General features: G+C 44.2%; 1 protein-coding gene across 1 annotated transcript in view; it reads left to right on the top strand.

Annotated features, from left to right (window-relative positions):
* Nucleotides 1-354: 354 nt before the first annotated feature.
* LOC134356700 (rhodopsin) overlaps nt 355-14,453 on the top strand; it is a 143,828-nt gene continuing 129,729 nt past the window's right edge. Inside the window, exon 1 of the mRNA XM_063067743.1 lies at nt 355-715. Coding sequence (XP_062923813.1) covers nt 355-715 — 361 coding nt within the window. The remainder of the gene's footprint in view (nt 716-14,453) is intronic.

The following is a 14,453-nucleotide window of genomic DNA, read 5'->3' as shown; positions in this document are numbered from 1 at the left end:
ATACAGGTACACACACTCTGCCTGTACCACCAGGTGTACTTTTTTACAAGAGCTGCCTCTGACTCTGAGAGAAGGTTTCGCCCTCTTCCATCTGGTGGCTGTAGCATTAATAACTTGATGAGTTTATGATATTGTGTGATGCTGGCTGGATTACTATTGCCGTGTGTTGTCCTAAATTGGTTCTGCTGACAAGCAGAGGCCATGCTAATCCTGGGCAGGGAGTTTATAAGCTGGCCTGAGCTCCGGGAGAGGAGACACATTCCCAGTGCAGCAGGGTGACCCAGGAATCCGTCGGGAGGAAGGAAGGACGCCCCCCACCTCTGCCCAGCCCCAGACCCACAGCTGCCTGCAGCCATGAACGGTACAGAGGGGGAGAACTTCTATGTGCCCATGTCCAACAAGACGGGGGTAGTGCGGAGCCCGTTTGAGTACCCCCAGTACTACCTGGCCGAGCCCTGGAAGTTCTCAGTACTTGCTGCCTACATGTTCTTCCTCATCATCACAGGCTTCCCGATCAACTTCCTCACCCTTTATGTCACTGTGCAGCACAAGAAGCTGCGACAGCCCCTCAATTACATCCTCCTCAACCTGGCCGTGGCCGACCTCTTCATGGTCCTTGGTGGCTTCACCACTACCGTCATCACCTCCATGAATGGCTATTTCGTCTTCGGACCCACTGGCTGCAACTTTGAGGGATTCTTCGCCACGCTTGGTGGTAAGTGGCCTAACTCCCGAGGACTAGGGTCTCAGATAGAGAGCTCCCCTCTCCGTCCACCCCAACATCCGACTCAGCCCAGCACATGCCCCTTCTCCCCTTCCCCACCCCCAGGATCAGCACTGTTCACCCTATTTGTGGTCCCTGTGGATGGTGGTTGCTTCACCCAATACCCCAGGGTGAGGTATGTAAGCTGGTTGGGGTTTGTGGGGAGAGCTGGGACATGGGAGCAGCTATTGCAACTCAGGCCATCACATGGGAAGACGTGGTCCTGGAGTGAGAACAGATCCCAGCAACTTTCCTGCACGAAGAAACTTTAGGCAAGTGGAGCTAAACAGTCTCAACGCCAAGGGCAATGCGCAGAAGTAGCCTCCCACCTGGGAGAAAATCATCTAACAGGGACTGGCCAGTGGCAATTATTGACTAAGGATGGTATCAAGGAAGGAGTGCAAGGGAGACCAGAGGATAATACTGAAGACTTCTGAGGTTCCACCAATGTCCGGTCAGGGTACTGAACCTGTCCTTGACACTGTAGGCAGGGCTTCTGTTGCTAACTTTAAGGGGAGCATTGGCCCTGGTGTAGCTGAGAGTGGTCCTGTGACGGAGACACTTGGGCCACCTGGCCAATGAGTGAGGAACAGTGTCTCAAGGTGGGGTAACTACATCCACCTTCAGGGAGGGAAGGACAACAGTGGTAAACACACTGTCCGGAGTGCTGAAGAGAGGAACTAGTGCATGGAGATCGGGAGACAACTACAGGAAGACTGAACTGACATTACTCCAGGTTAATGTAAATGAGATAAAGTGGGTATGATGTGCTTTATTTAATTAGTTGTGCATCAAAGAGATGTAGATGGTTTTAAGGAGTTTGTGATGGACAGATTGACCATTGTTTGCTTAGAGGAGAAACTTCAGTGGAGAACTGTGCCCACAGTCAGCCGCTTTACTTAGCACTTGGTGTGAGAGTCTCATTCAGAAAGGTGAAATTAGAGGACTCTTCCCATGGGGCAGAATTTTAAACAGTCAGCAAGTTTGCCGTTGATGATCTTATTGTAATATTTAAAACTGATTTCCAGAGACTAACTGATTAAGGAGTGCGTGGAGTGAAGCGTATTTGGATTACAGATTAGTTTAGAGGAAGGTCGTGTCATTGGCAAAGCCAGAAGGACTGGGAGGAAAGCAGTGGGAGAAATGGAAATAAGATTGAACAGGGTTCAGCTGTTTATCAAAAATTAAATAAATACAAAAGGAATTACATTATTAAAGAAAATGATTAATTTGCTGATTGATTCAAAATCAAAGCAAACTACCCATTAAATCTGACTTAAATCCCAACCCATTCTCAGTGTCCACAAGTTACTGTCCGTCAGTCAACTAAATTTTGGATATTTGATGTCAGGGTTGGACTATGTTTCCTCTGCCATTTCCATGTAACCAGCACCCCCTCACGCTGTCTGAGAGTGAGGATCTGTAGATTTTCGCAGGGGGGTCTGAGCAGCTGTCCTGGTGCACTGTGGTGGGAGATTTCATGAAGTTGTGTAAAGTAACCCAATGTGTTCAGTCTGCCAGTCCCATTCCCCTCTTGCACTTCCCTAAATGCTTGCAATGTTCCCTCTGATTAACAACCTTTCATTACTTTTGCACTACTCAAAGGGCGATTGAACTGTTAACAAACTTTAGGATGTGAGAGAAAATCCTCATGGTTACAGGTAGAGTATGCACACTCCAAACAGATAGGATCCTGAAATCTGGATCATACTTGGGTATCTAGAGCTGTAAGCAAATCTGTTTTTCTTCTCTCTGGCATGGTGAAAACAGAGCAGTTGTTGTTCTAGTGATCTGTGATGCCTCTCAGGACCAACATACAAGGAAGAATATGGAAAAGGTCTTAGTCAAGGAACCCCCACCCTTTCCCATTCACATATGCCCCACGTTTCCCAGTATCCTCACAATTATCCCTCATTCTACATACATTCTTCACCATTCTCCTACCCAACTTCTTCACACCCACTGACTCTCCCTTTCCCCCACCCATCAGTCTCCCACATGATCCCTGCACCTTCCCCCATCCTCCCTTCACCTTTCCCACCGCAACTTCCCACCTCTTTTTCTTCTAGTGTGTGGGGGGATGCAGGACCCTGGATAACCAAGGCACCAACGTGGTCACCCACAGACAGCTCACTGTAAAACATCAAACAAATAAGAAGTCAGAGAAGATTCTTAGCAAATATTTAAATAAAATAGCAATTCAATTAAATGAAGCTAAGTTAAGAAGCTGGGTTCTCTGCTGACGGTGCCTAGTGAGAGCTCCTGTCCAACTGAGGACAGGAAGATGTGAGTCTCAGACAGGGATGTGGCCCCTGGACAGGTGTAAGTCCTGGACAGGTGTGAGTCCCAGAAAAGATTGTAGGTGCTGGACACGGGTGTGGATCCTGGACAGGTTGTGGGTCTCGGGCAGGTGTAGGTCCTGGACAGGTGTGAGTCCCAAAGAAGTGTGGGTCATGGAGAGGGGTGTTGGTCTCAGAGAGGGGTGTCAGTCCTGGACAGATGTGGGTCTCAGCCAGGTACAGATAGATGGGTACGTTATTGATCCCAAAGGAAATTACAGTGTCACAGTAGTATTACAAGTGCACAGATATACAAATATTAGAAGAGAATTAAGAAAGAATAAAAAAAAGTTACCTTAAAAATAAGATGTACAAGATTTACAGATCAAAGATCGGTCCCAGACAGGTGTGGGTCCCGGACAGGTGTGGTTCCCAGGCAAGTTTGGCTTCTGGTGTTTGGTGCCAGTTTACCCCATTTACATGTTATTTAGCTCAGAGGGAATCCCGCTAACTGGAAACCAGCTCAACTCAGCCCATACAGCACTGAGAGAATAGCTGGTAATGAATCAGCAGGTTAAAATGTATGCGAGGAGACATATGCTCCATCCAAAGTAAAATGGGACAATAATTCAGAGGATACCGAATCGAGACCCCCAACCATCTAGGGATTTTAAGAGCCTCTGGAGCCTGCACTGCCTTTCTGTATATAAGTCTATCAGCAAGTTCCTCGATTCCCTTTCTATCAGATAATTTAATTGGTCAGCACAACACTATGGGCCGAAGGGCCTGTTCCTGTGCTATAATATTGTATGTCCTGTGTACAACCTGTACAGCTCCCATTAAATACTTTCACAACTACTTTCTGCTGGATGCACTAATACTGAAACAAAAAGACGGGAAGACTGATGAAAAGATTCGGAAAGAAAACAGAAGCAGTCAGGACAGCAAAATTATTCAAGTATATAAAGAGAAACTGAAGTATTCGGGCAATGTGTGGTGAGTGGGGTGGACAGATCCTCAGTGCTGTGTCACAAGGCCTTACAAAGAGCTAAGGAAGGATGGGCTTATTTCTAGGTGTGTTAAACATGTCAGACCAGGGGAAGAAGCCTGCTGAAGCTTTGGGGATAATTCAGGGTCAGGATTACCAAAAGGCAGTGCAAAAGAGATTTCCCACAACTTTTTTTATACATGTTGGGATTTGATTAGGTGGAGTGAGGGCTGTACTTTAGGATATAAATGACCACTTGTCCAGAGATAAAGGTGTGTACAGATGAGTGGAGAGGTGAAGGTCCATTAAAGAGGAATGGAACAGCTATTTAACCCCTGCACAGCAGAGAGTCTGAAATATTCTTGTCAAAGCTGGCAGCCTTGAAAGTTCAGAAGCCTGAATCTGGAACCATGTTGGATTCACATGTAGCTCCTAACATTCCAAGCACTCCCTCTGTGACCACAACTGGTATCAGTAGTTTTGCAGCACAAGATCATCAAGCACAAAAGCATCAGATTAAGTATTTCAACTGTTTCAATCATTTTGGTTGGCTATAATGTTTACAATTATAAACGGGTGTTTTCAAATGCTTTGAGTTAATTTATTAAAGATTTCAAATTATTCACTTTTTAATTTGTTAATCCATTTTAATGAATGTCAAAGATGTTTAAAACTATAAGATTGTCACCAGCTTTCAAAGGCGGTGGTGCTGAGGAAAGTTTTGCCCCCATTAGGGCTGATTTGGGGCTGGGCCTCCTTACCATTGCCAGAATTCAACCATGGGAACAGCTTGCAAACCCAGATGCAGTGAGGTTGGCCATGTGTGGTGTTACCAAGGTAGTGATATCAGTCTCGGTCTTGGCCAGCAAGAGAAAGTTGGACAGTGTGTGTATCAGACAACCAGTGACAGTGGAAGAGAAGGTGTTACTTGGACAGTGTTGAATTGACTTAATTGAATTGAATTGACTTTATTTCTTACATCCTTCACATACATGAGGGGTAAAAATCTTTATGTTATGTCTCTGTCTAAATGTGCAATGTGCAATCATAGTAATTTATAATAATCGAACAGTCAATATAACATAGAAATGCACTCAAATTAATGATGGCCTGGTGGAAGAAGCTGTCCCAGAGCCTGTTGGTCCTGGCTTTTATGCTGTGGTACCGTTTCCTGGATGGTAGCAGCTAGAACAGTCTGTGGTTGGGGTGACTCAGGTCTCCAATGATCCTTCGGGCCCTTTTTACACACCTGTCTTTGTAAATGTCCTGAATCATGGGAGGTTCTCAACTGTAGATACGTTGAGCTGTCCGCACCACTCTCTGCAGAGTCCTGCGATTAAGGGAGGTACAGTTCCTACACTAGAACAGTGATGCAGCCAGTCAGGATGCTCTCAATTGTGCCCCTGTAGAATGTTCTTGGGATTTGGGGGCCCATACCAAACTTCCTCAACCAACTGAGGTGAAAGAGGCGCTGTTGTGCCTTTTTCACCACACAGCTAGTGCGTACAGACCACATGAGGTCTTCGGTGATGTGTATGCCGAGGAACTTAAAGCTGTTTACCCTCTCAACCCCAGATCTATTGATGTCAATAAGGTTTAACCCGCCTCCATTCCTCCAGTAATCCACAACCAGCTCCTTTGTTTTTGCGAAATTGAGGGAGAAGTTGTTTACTTGACACCACTGTGTCAGAGAGATGACTTCTTCCCTGTGGGCCACCTTGTTATTGTTTGAGATAAGACCAATCAATGTAGTGTCATTTGCAAATTTAATCAGCAGATTAGAGCTGTAGGTGGCGACTCAGTCGTGGGTATACAGGGAGTAAAGGAGGGGACTCAGTTCATAGCCCTGAGGGTCTCCTGTGTTAAGAACCAGAGAGTTGGAGGTGAGGGAGCCCACTCTGCCAGCGATCTGACAGGAAGTCCAGAATCCAGCTGCACAAGGTTTATCAGACAACCAATCTTGATTTAAGTAGAGCATTGTGTATCAAAAAACCAGTATTGATCGAGGATACACGAGGTCACTCAGAACAGTGCACAGTGCGTGGTGAAAAACCCTGCAGCGTAAAACCTGCCTGATTCCCTCTGTAAACCCAACCCAATGTAAACCCTGTGTGAAACCCGACCAGGTTTAAACCCTGTGCAGTGTAAATACTGACCGTTGTAAACTGTTGGTTATTTTATGTTTTAGTCATGTTGTAAATATATCATTTAATTAAACATTTTTTGTTTGAATACTTCATTAGGGTTGAATATCCATGAGACGATAAGATACTTGAGCAGAATTTGGCAGTTCGGCCCATTGAGTCTGCTCCAACATTTCATCATGGTTGATCCACTTCCCTCTCAACCCCATTCTTCTGACTTCTCCCTGTAACCTTTCATGCCATGACTCATCAAGAATCTATCAACCTCTGCCTTAAATACACTCAATGACTGCCACCTGTGGAAACAAATTCCACGTATAAACCACCCACTGGCTAAAGAAATTCCTCCTCATCTCCCTTTTAAATGGACATCCCTCTATTCTGAGGCTGTGCCCTCTGGTCCTAGACTCCCCCACTAAAGAAAACATCCTGTCCACATCCACTCTATCTAGGCATTTCAACATTCGACAGGTTTCAATTAGATCTCCGCTCATTCTTCTAAATTTCAGCAAGTACAGGCCCAGATCCATCAAATGCTCCTCATATAATCCTTAAATGGCTTTCAATCCTGGAATCATTTCAATGAACCTCCTCTGAACCTTCTCCAACGCCATTACATCCTTTCTTAGATAAGGGGCCCAAAGCTGCTCACAATACTCCACGTGAGGCCTCACCAGTGCCATCTAAAGCCTTAGCATTACATCCTTGTTTTTATATTCTTGTGTTCTCGAAATAAATACTAATATTGTATTTTCCTTCCTTGTCACCAACTCAACCTGCAAGTTAACCTTTTGGGAATCCTGCACCCTTTGCTCCTGAGATTTTTGAATTTTCTCACAGTTTAGGGAATAGTCTATGCTTTCATTCCTTCAACCAAAGGTTCAACACTCTCACCTGTCATCTGTCACTTCTCTGCCCATTCTCCTAATCTGCTAAATCATACATCATCACACCACCACATCATATGTGCGCACCTTGCTTAAAGTAAAACTGAAACTAAGACTTGCATCCCCAGCTCCTTGCTTTTGCTTTCAATTAGTTTCATGTTTTGGAGTTCCAAATCATAATAGTGGTGTCCAAGATGACTACCTACCTGTTGAAGGGCAGTGAGAGCTTTGAATTTAAAAAAAGCACGGTGAGATGTTAGAGTTTTAAAAAAAGCAGAGCAGAACTTCTCTCTTTGGAATGGAGAGAGAGAAGACAGTTAGGTTAAAAAAGTCAGAAAATGGACACATTCATAGGTTCACAAACAGTGACTACCATGTGATAATCATAAATTTTTAAAAAAGGAAGAGCAGAAATGGCTGGCTACATATGGTTCATATTCTGCATGGAGTCTGGCAACCAGTGGTGTGCCTCAGGGATCTGTTCTGGGACTCCTCCTCTTTGTGATTTTTATAAATGACCTGGATGAAGAAGTAGAAAGGTGGATCAGTAAGTTTGCTGATGACACAAACGTTGGGGGTGTTGTGGATAGTTTGGAGGGTTGTCAGAGCGTACAGCTGTGCTGAGAAGTGGCAGATGGACTTCAAGGTCCCACACAGGAGATTAGTGTGCAAACTTAAAGCGCACGGTATTGGGGGTAAGGTATTGGTGTGGGTGGAGAATTGGTTAGCAGACAGGAAGCAAAGAGTGGGAATAAACGGGACCTTTTCAGAATGGCAGGCGGTGACTAGTGGGGTACCGCAAGGCTCAGTGCTGGGACCCCAGTTGTTTACAATATATATTAATGACTTGGGTGAGGGAATTAAATGCAGCATCTCCAAGTTTGCGGATGACACGAAGCTGGGTGGCAGTGTTAGCAGTGAGGAGGATGCTAAGAGGATGCAGGGTGACTTGGATAGGTTGGGTGAGTGGGCAAACTCATGGCAGATGCAATTTAATGTGGATAAATGTGAAGTTATCCACTTTGGTGGCAAAAATAGGAAAACAGATTATTATCTGAATGGTGGCCGATTAGGAAAAGGGGAGCTGCAACGAGACCTGGGTGTCATTATACACCAGTCATTGAAAGTGGGCATGCAGGTACAGCAGGCGGTGAAAAAGGCAAATGGTATGCTGGCATTTATAGCGAGAGGATTCGAGTACAGGAGCAGGGAGGTACTACTGCAGTTGTACAAGGCCTTGGTGAGACCACTCCTGGAGTATTGTGTGCAGTTTTGGTCCCCTAATCTGAGGAAAGACATCCTTGCCATAGAGGGAGTACAAAGAAGGTTCACCAGATTGATTCCGGGGATGGCAGGACTTTCATAAGAAGAAAGACTGGATGAACTGGGCTTGTACTCGTTGGAATTTAGAAGATTGAGGGGGGATCTGATTGAAACGTATAAAATCCTAAAGGGATTGGACAGGCTAGATGCAGGAAGATTGTTCCCGATGTTGGCGAAGTCCAGAACGAGGGGCCACAGTTTGAGGATAGAGGGGAAGCCTTTTAGGACCGAGATTAGGAAAAACTTCTTCACACAGAGAGTGGTGAATCTGTGGAATTCTCTGCCACAGGAAACTGTTGAGGCCAGTTCATTGGCTATGTTTAAGAGGGAGTTAGATATGGCCCTTGTGGCTACAGGGGTCAGGGGGTATGGAGGGAAGGCTGGGGCGGGGTTCTGAGTTGGATGATCAGCCATGATCATAATAAATGGTGGTGCAGGCTTGAAGGGCCGAATGGCCTACTCCTGCACCTATTTTCTATGTTTCTATGTAACTCAGATAAGTGTGAAGTGGTTCATTTCGGTAGGTCCAATTTAAAGCCAGAATATAATATAAATGGTACGATGCTTGGCAGTGTGGAGGATCAGCGAGATCTTGGGGTCCATGTCGATAGGACACTCAAAGCTGCTGCGCAGGTTGACAGTGTTGTTAAAAAGGCAAATGGTGTATTGGCATTCATCAACTGTGGGATCGAGTTTAAGAGCCGAGAGGTAATTTTACTGCTAAAGAAGACTTTGGCCAGACCCCACTTGGAGTACCGTGTTCAGTTCTGGTCACCTCACTACAAGAAGGATGTGGATACTATAGAGTGCAGAAAAGAGGATTGGAGCACGTACCTTATGAGAATAGGTTAAGTGTACTTGACATTTTCTCCTTGAAGTGACAGAGGATGAGAGGTGACCTGATAGAGGTGTATAAGATGATGAGAGGTATTGGTCGATTGATAGGCTTTTTACCAGGGCTAAAATGGCTAACATGAGGGATCATAGTTTTAAGGTGCTTGGAACTAGGTACTGAGGGGATGTCAGGGGAATGATTTTCACACAGAGACTGGTGGGTGTGTAGAATACACTGCCGGTGACAGTGGTAGAAGCAGTTACAATAGGGTCTTTTAAGAGCCTCTTACATAGGTACATGGAGCTTAGAAGCATGGAGGGCTATGTGCTAGGCAGACTCTAGAGTAGGTTACATGGTTGGCACAACATTGTGGGCCAAAAGGCCAGTTAAATGCTGTAGATTTCTATGTTCTATGTTCTACGTCGGAATTGGAATGATGCACGTGTTCAATTGCACAAGAGGTAACTGGAATATGCATACTGAATGAATTGAGCAGTATTTTGAACCAAACGAAATAGCTAATGAGAAGTGAGTGCCAGTTTCGCTCAGTACATGTGGTTTAAAAGCATACAGTTTGTTTAGAAGTTTAACTGCTCCAACACACCAACTGAAATGAGTTTTTACTGATAGCGTGAAATAATGCAGGAATATTTGGACCAAAACCGTTGCTGATTACAAAATGATTTAGGTTTCATAAGTGGAATCAAAAGGAAGAGGAGCCCACTTCTAAATAGTTCAGTGATGGGCTTAATGATACACTGACAGATCACTTAATTTATGGAATCTTACAAGAAAGCATTCAAAAATGGCTCCTAACTGAAGGACAACTTACATTTAAAAGAGTAGTTGAAAAACCTGCATCAATGGAAACAGCAGGAAGAGATGTAATTGAACTGCAGTCAGGAATGAAAGTGAGAATGAACAAAACAGAAATGCTGTTGATGAGAAAACTAGTAATGTTGAGAGTGACACAGGTCTAGGTAGCCTTGAGATTTACAATGTGAAATCTAACAATAGACAAGCAATATGGCTTACACCAGAAGTGAATGGCAAATTAATTAAAACGAAATTGGACACTGGCTCAGCTGTTTCAGTCATTCCACAAAATGAGCTTGAATGGCATTTCAAAGATACTGAACTAAACCCTGCGGATATCCAACTAAGAACTTACACTGGAGAAAAAATAACTCTGGTAGGAATGACATTTGTAACTGTGACATACAATAGCCAACTAGCCACATTGGGCTGCTATGTGGTGAAAAAAAAGGAGGACCAGCATAATAAGGTCATGAGTGGCTGAGACAACTAGAACTTGACTGGAAATCCATCGACTAGGTGCATGCCACATCCCCTGCAATAGGGTCAACTGAAAGAGAATTAAGAAAGGTAGTGGATGATGCCCACAATGGTGTTCAGGGATGGCACTGGAAAACTCAAACATATCAAAGATAAAATAGTGTAAGATGAAACTGTTATGCCCAAGTTTTACAAAGCCTATCTGGTTCCTTATACCATCTGAAATAATGTAGCCAAAGAGCTACATCACATGGAGGCTGAACAAGTTCTTTCCAAGGGTAAATGGAGCCCATGGGCAACACCAGTGGTCTTAGTAGCCAAGAAGAATGTGTCTGCCAGGATCTGTGGTGAATTTCAGGTCACCATAAACCCAATACTGAATGTAGATCAAAACCCTCTCCCAGGATAGTGGATATCTTCTCAAACCTTTCTGGAGGGAAACACTACAGCAAGGTGGAATTAGCTTGCGCCTACCTACAGATGGAGATGGAAGCAAGGAAAAGAAAATACATGAAAAATTTCCAAAAGCGGACACTCCTCTTGACACATTCTCCATAATGCAAATTAAAGGTCTCCCTATAATAGCAGCCATAATCCAAAGGGAAACCAGGAAAAAAAACTCAGGTCTACATGTTGACTCAAAATGGCTGGAATGTCCAGCAGAAATCACATTTTTAAATTTATTCATTTATGGGATGTGGGTGTCGCCAGCTAAGCCATCATTCATTGCCCATCGTAAGTTGCCCATGAGAAGATGGTGATGAGCTGCCTTCTTGAACTGCTGCAGTCCCTGAGTTGTACACTCACAGTGCTGTTAGGGAGGGAACTCCATGATCTCCCCCATTTATACCAGTGCCAGGTGAATTTGCGCTTGATGAAAGTTGCTTTATGTGGGAATTAAGAGCTCTTGTACCGTGCAAGCTAAGAGCTAAAGTGTTGGAGGAGCTACATGCTAGTCATCTAGGTATGGTCAAAATGAAAGTGTTGGCTCGAAGCTTTCGCTGGCCTGGAATCAATCAGCAGATCGAGTAGCTTGCTATACACTGTTTGGGATGCCAACATGTCCAGAAGATGCCAACAGCAGCACCTCGTAATCCCTGGGAATGGCCTGGCAGAGGATTTTGCCAGACCACTCATGGGCACAAATTTCCTGGTGCAGCTACAAAGTGGCCAGAAGTGTTCCCTATAGCCTCCACTATAGCCTTGTTGATGTGTTGAGAAGCCTCTTCTCAAGGATTGGTGTTCCAGAACACATAGTCAGTGACAATACAGCATAGATTGTGGCAGATGAGTTTCAATCACTCCTGAAAACGAGGAATAAGACATATTACATCTGCACCGTAAGACATATTTCATCAGCGCCATCTTGAAACTTCCGGCTTAATGTGGTGCTGGTGAAGCTGAGTGACTACTTGCCAGTGACAAACAAAACAAACAAACAACTAACACAGACCAGAGAAAATCTGCAGATGCTCGAAATCCAAGCAACACACACAAAATGCTGAGTTGGAAAAGAGTGCAGTCGACAAGACTGGAGAAAAAAAAGATAAGGAGTAGGGTTAAAAGGTGGGGGGAGGGGAGAGCAACTCAAGGAGACAGGTGAAACCGAGAGAGGAATGAGCCATTGCTAGAGCAGACTTGGAGGCGATTGGATGTGGCAGAACCGAGGCGAGGCAGAGTCAAGGCAGAGCCTGGGCAAGAGAACGAGAAAAGACCTGAGGTCTGATCGAATTAAGTGATGGGCCAAATTGGAAAAGTCAGGTATGGGCCAAATCAGGTAGCGAGGCCAAGAGCATATTGAAGCAGCAGAGCATAGGTCTAAGAGCAAGGAATGGTCCAAGGTTTGGACAATTTCAGCGCTGTGCCTTATTGAAAAGGTCAGCGTGTCAGGACCAGAGGCAAGTAACAAACTGATTCAGCTTGCTGTTCCGTGAGTTTTACTCATCTCTGCGCTAAACAGAGGCTGTCACCTGCAACAGACGGGTTCCTGAATCAGCTACAGTCAATGTTCCCTCTAATTTGTAATGCCCAGTTATGCAAAAATCTTGTACTGTGCAGTTTTTGCCCAGTGACAACAATATGTGCACACTGAGTAATTTCTTCAATAAAGACAGTGTAAATAAGCTAGTTCTAAAATCCACAGACAAATCATTGCAAACTCCATATTGTCAACACCGTTCGATCAGAAACCAGAAAAGGAAATATGATTACGTACAATCATAAAATCTACTTAACATGCCAATGAGGTAGAGGGTCACAATCTTTTGTGCACGGTTTAAATTCGTTTGTGCGCATACACCCGAGAGGGAACGTTAGCTGCTATGATGCCTGGCTTTGTGTCGTTGAACACCATTCTTGTTCACTGACTTTTCTTATAGTGGACACATGAACATAGACTTTAGAAAGTTCTAGAGATTTCTGCAGGTCTTTTGCTGTCACCCTTGGGTTCTTTTTCACCCTCAGCACTGCACGTTGTGCTCTTGCTGTGATCTTTGCAGGATGCCCACTCCTAAGGAGAGTAGCAACAGTACTGAGTTTCCTTCATTTGTAGACAATTACTCTTACTGTGGACTGATGAACACATTTGTATCCTTTCCAGCTTCATGCATCTCTACAATTCTTCTTCTAAGGTCCTCTGAAAGTTGTTTTGATCACGGCGTGGTACACATAAACAGATTTTTCTTGCGAAGAGCAGGCTCTGTCAGTAACCTGACTGTGTGTCTTTTTTATAGGGCAGGGCACCTCTGCAACCCACAGCTCCAATCTCATCTGATTGATTGGAACACCTGACTCCAGATAGCTTTTGTAAAATACATTACCCAAAGGTTCACATACTTTTTCCAACAAATACATGCAATATTGGATAATTTTTCCCAATACATAAATAATGTTTTTGTGTTCCCTTTATCTAGTTTAGGACTTCGGTGAAGATTGGATCACATTTTAGGTCATACATATGCAGAAAAAGAGAAAATTCCACAGGGTTCACAAACTTTCTAGCACCACTGGAGTGAGATGAACAAAAGTGAGTACTTGGAAAAATTCAGGACAGAATAGTACCACTCTCCTAAACAGTGGAGTTTGTGTTGATCTCATCTGCAGATGACACATCCATCAGTTGAGAAGAGCATAGTCAATTGTTAGAGAAGATAAGAGGCCAGAGCAATCAGAACAACTTCCTGCAGTTCAAAATTCAAATCCTACCACCACCATGAAAGAGGCCCCAGAACCTGAGATTGTTTTGCAAGTCACAGAACCAAGAAATCCTCCACAGTGATGACATCTTTAGGCCTGAATGGGAAAATTGAAGATTTAAAATGCTGTGGATATTTATGTAGATCTGTGTAATGGTTACATTATACAGAACACAGTGAATATACTGTGAGAGTGAGAGAGAGACAGAGAGAGCTGGAGATGCATTCTATTTTCAGTTAGAGTTTATAGCTAAGCAAGAAGGAGTGCTGTATATTCAATGTTTCATTAATAATTGAGTAATATAAAAAATACATTTTTGATTAACAATTCTTTGCTTGCTTAAATAATTCATTACAGGCTGTATGTACGAGTACCCGAATAACAAAAGGCAACACACTAGCATCCCAGTGTAAACCCTTTCCGGTGTAAACCCTTCCCAGTGTTAACCCTTCCTGGTGTAAACCCTTCCCAGTGTAAACCTTTCCCAGTGTAAACTCTGCCGGATGTAAACCCTTCCCAGTGTAAACCCTTCCTGGTGTAAACCCTTCCTGGTGTAAACCCTTCCTGGTGTAAACCCATCCCAGTGTAAATCCTTCCCGGTGCAAACCCGTCCCAGTGTAAACCCGTTCTGGTGTAAACCCTTCCTGGTGTAAACCCTGCCTGGTGTAAACCCTTACCTGTGTAAACCCTTCCCAGTGTAAACTCTTCCTGGTGTAAACCCTGCCTGGTGTAAACCCTTCCCA

The sequence above is a fragment of the Mobula hypostoma genome, chromosome 15 (genome assembly GCF_963921235.1).
Source record: "Mobula hypostoma chromosome 15, sMobHyp1.1, whole genome shotgun sequence".
Lineage (NCBI taxonomy): Eukaryota > Metazoa > Chordata > Chondrichthyes > Myliobatiformes > Myliobatidae > Mobula > Mobula hypostoma.
Note: the sequence above shows the minus strand (reverse complement) of the source record. Positions and strands in the feature narration are given on the sequence as shown.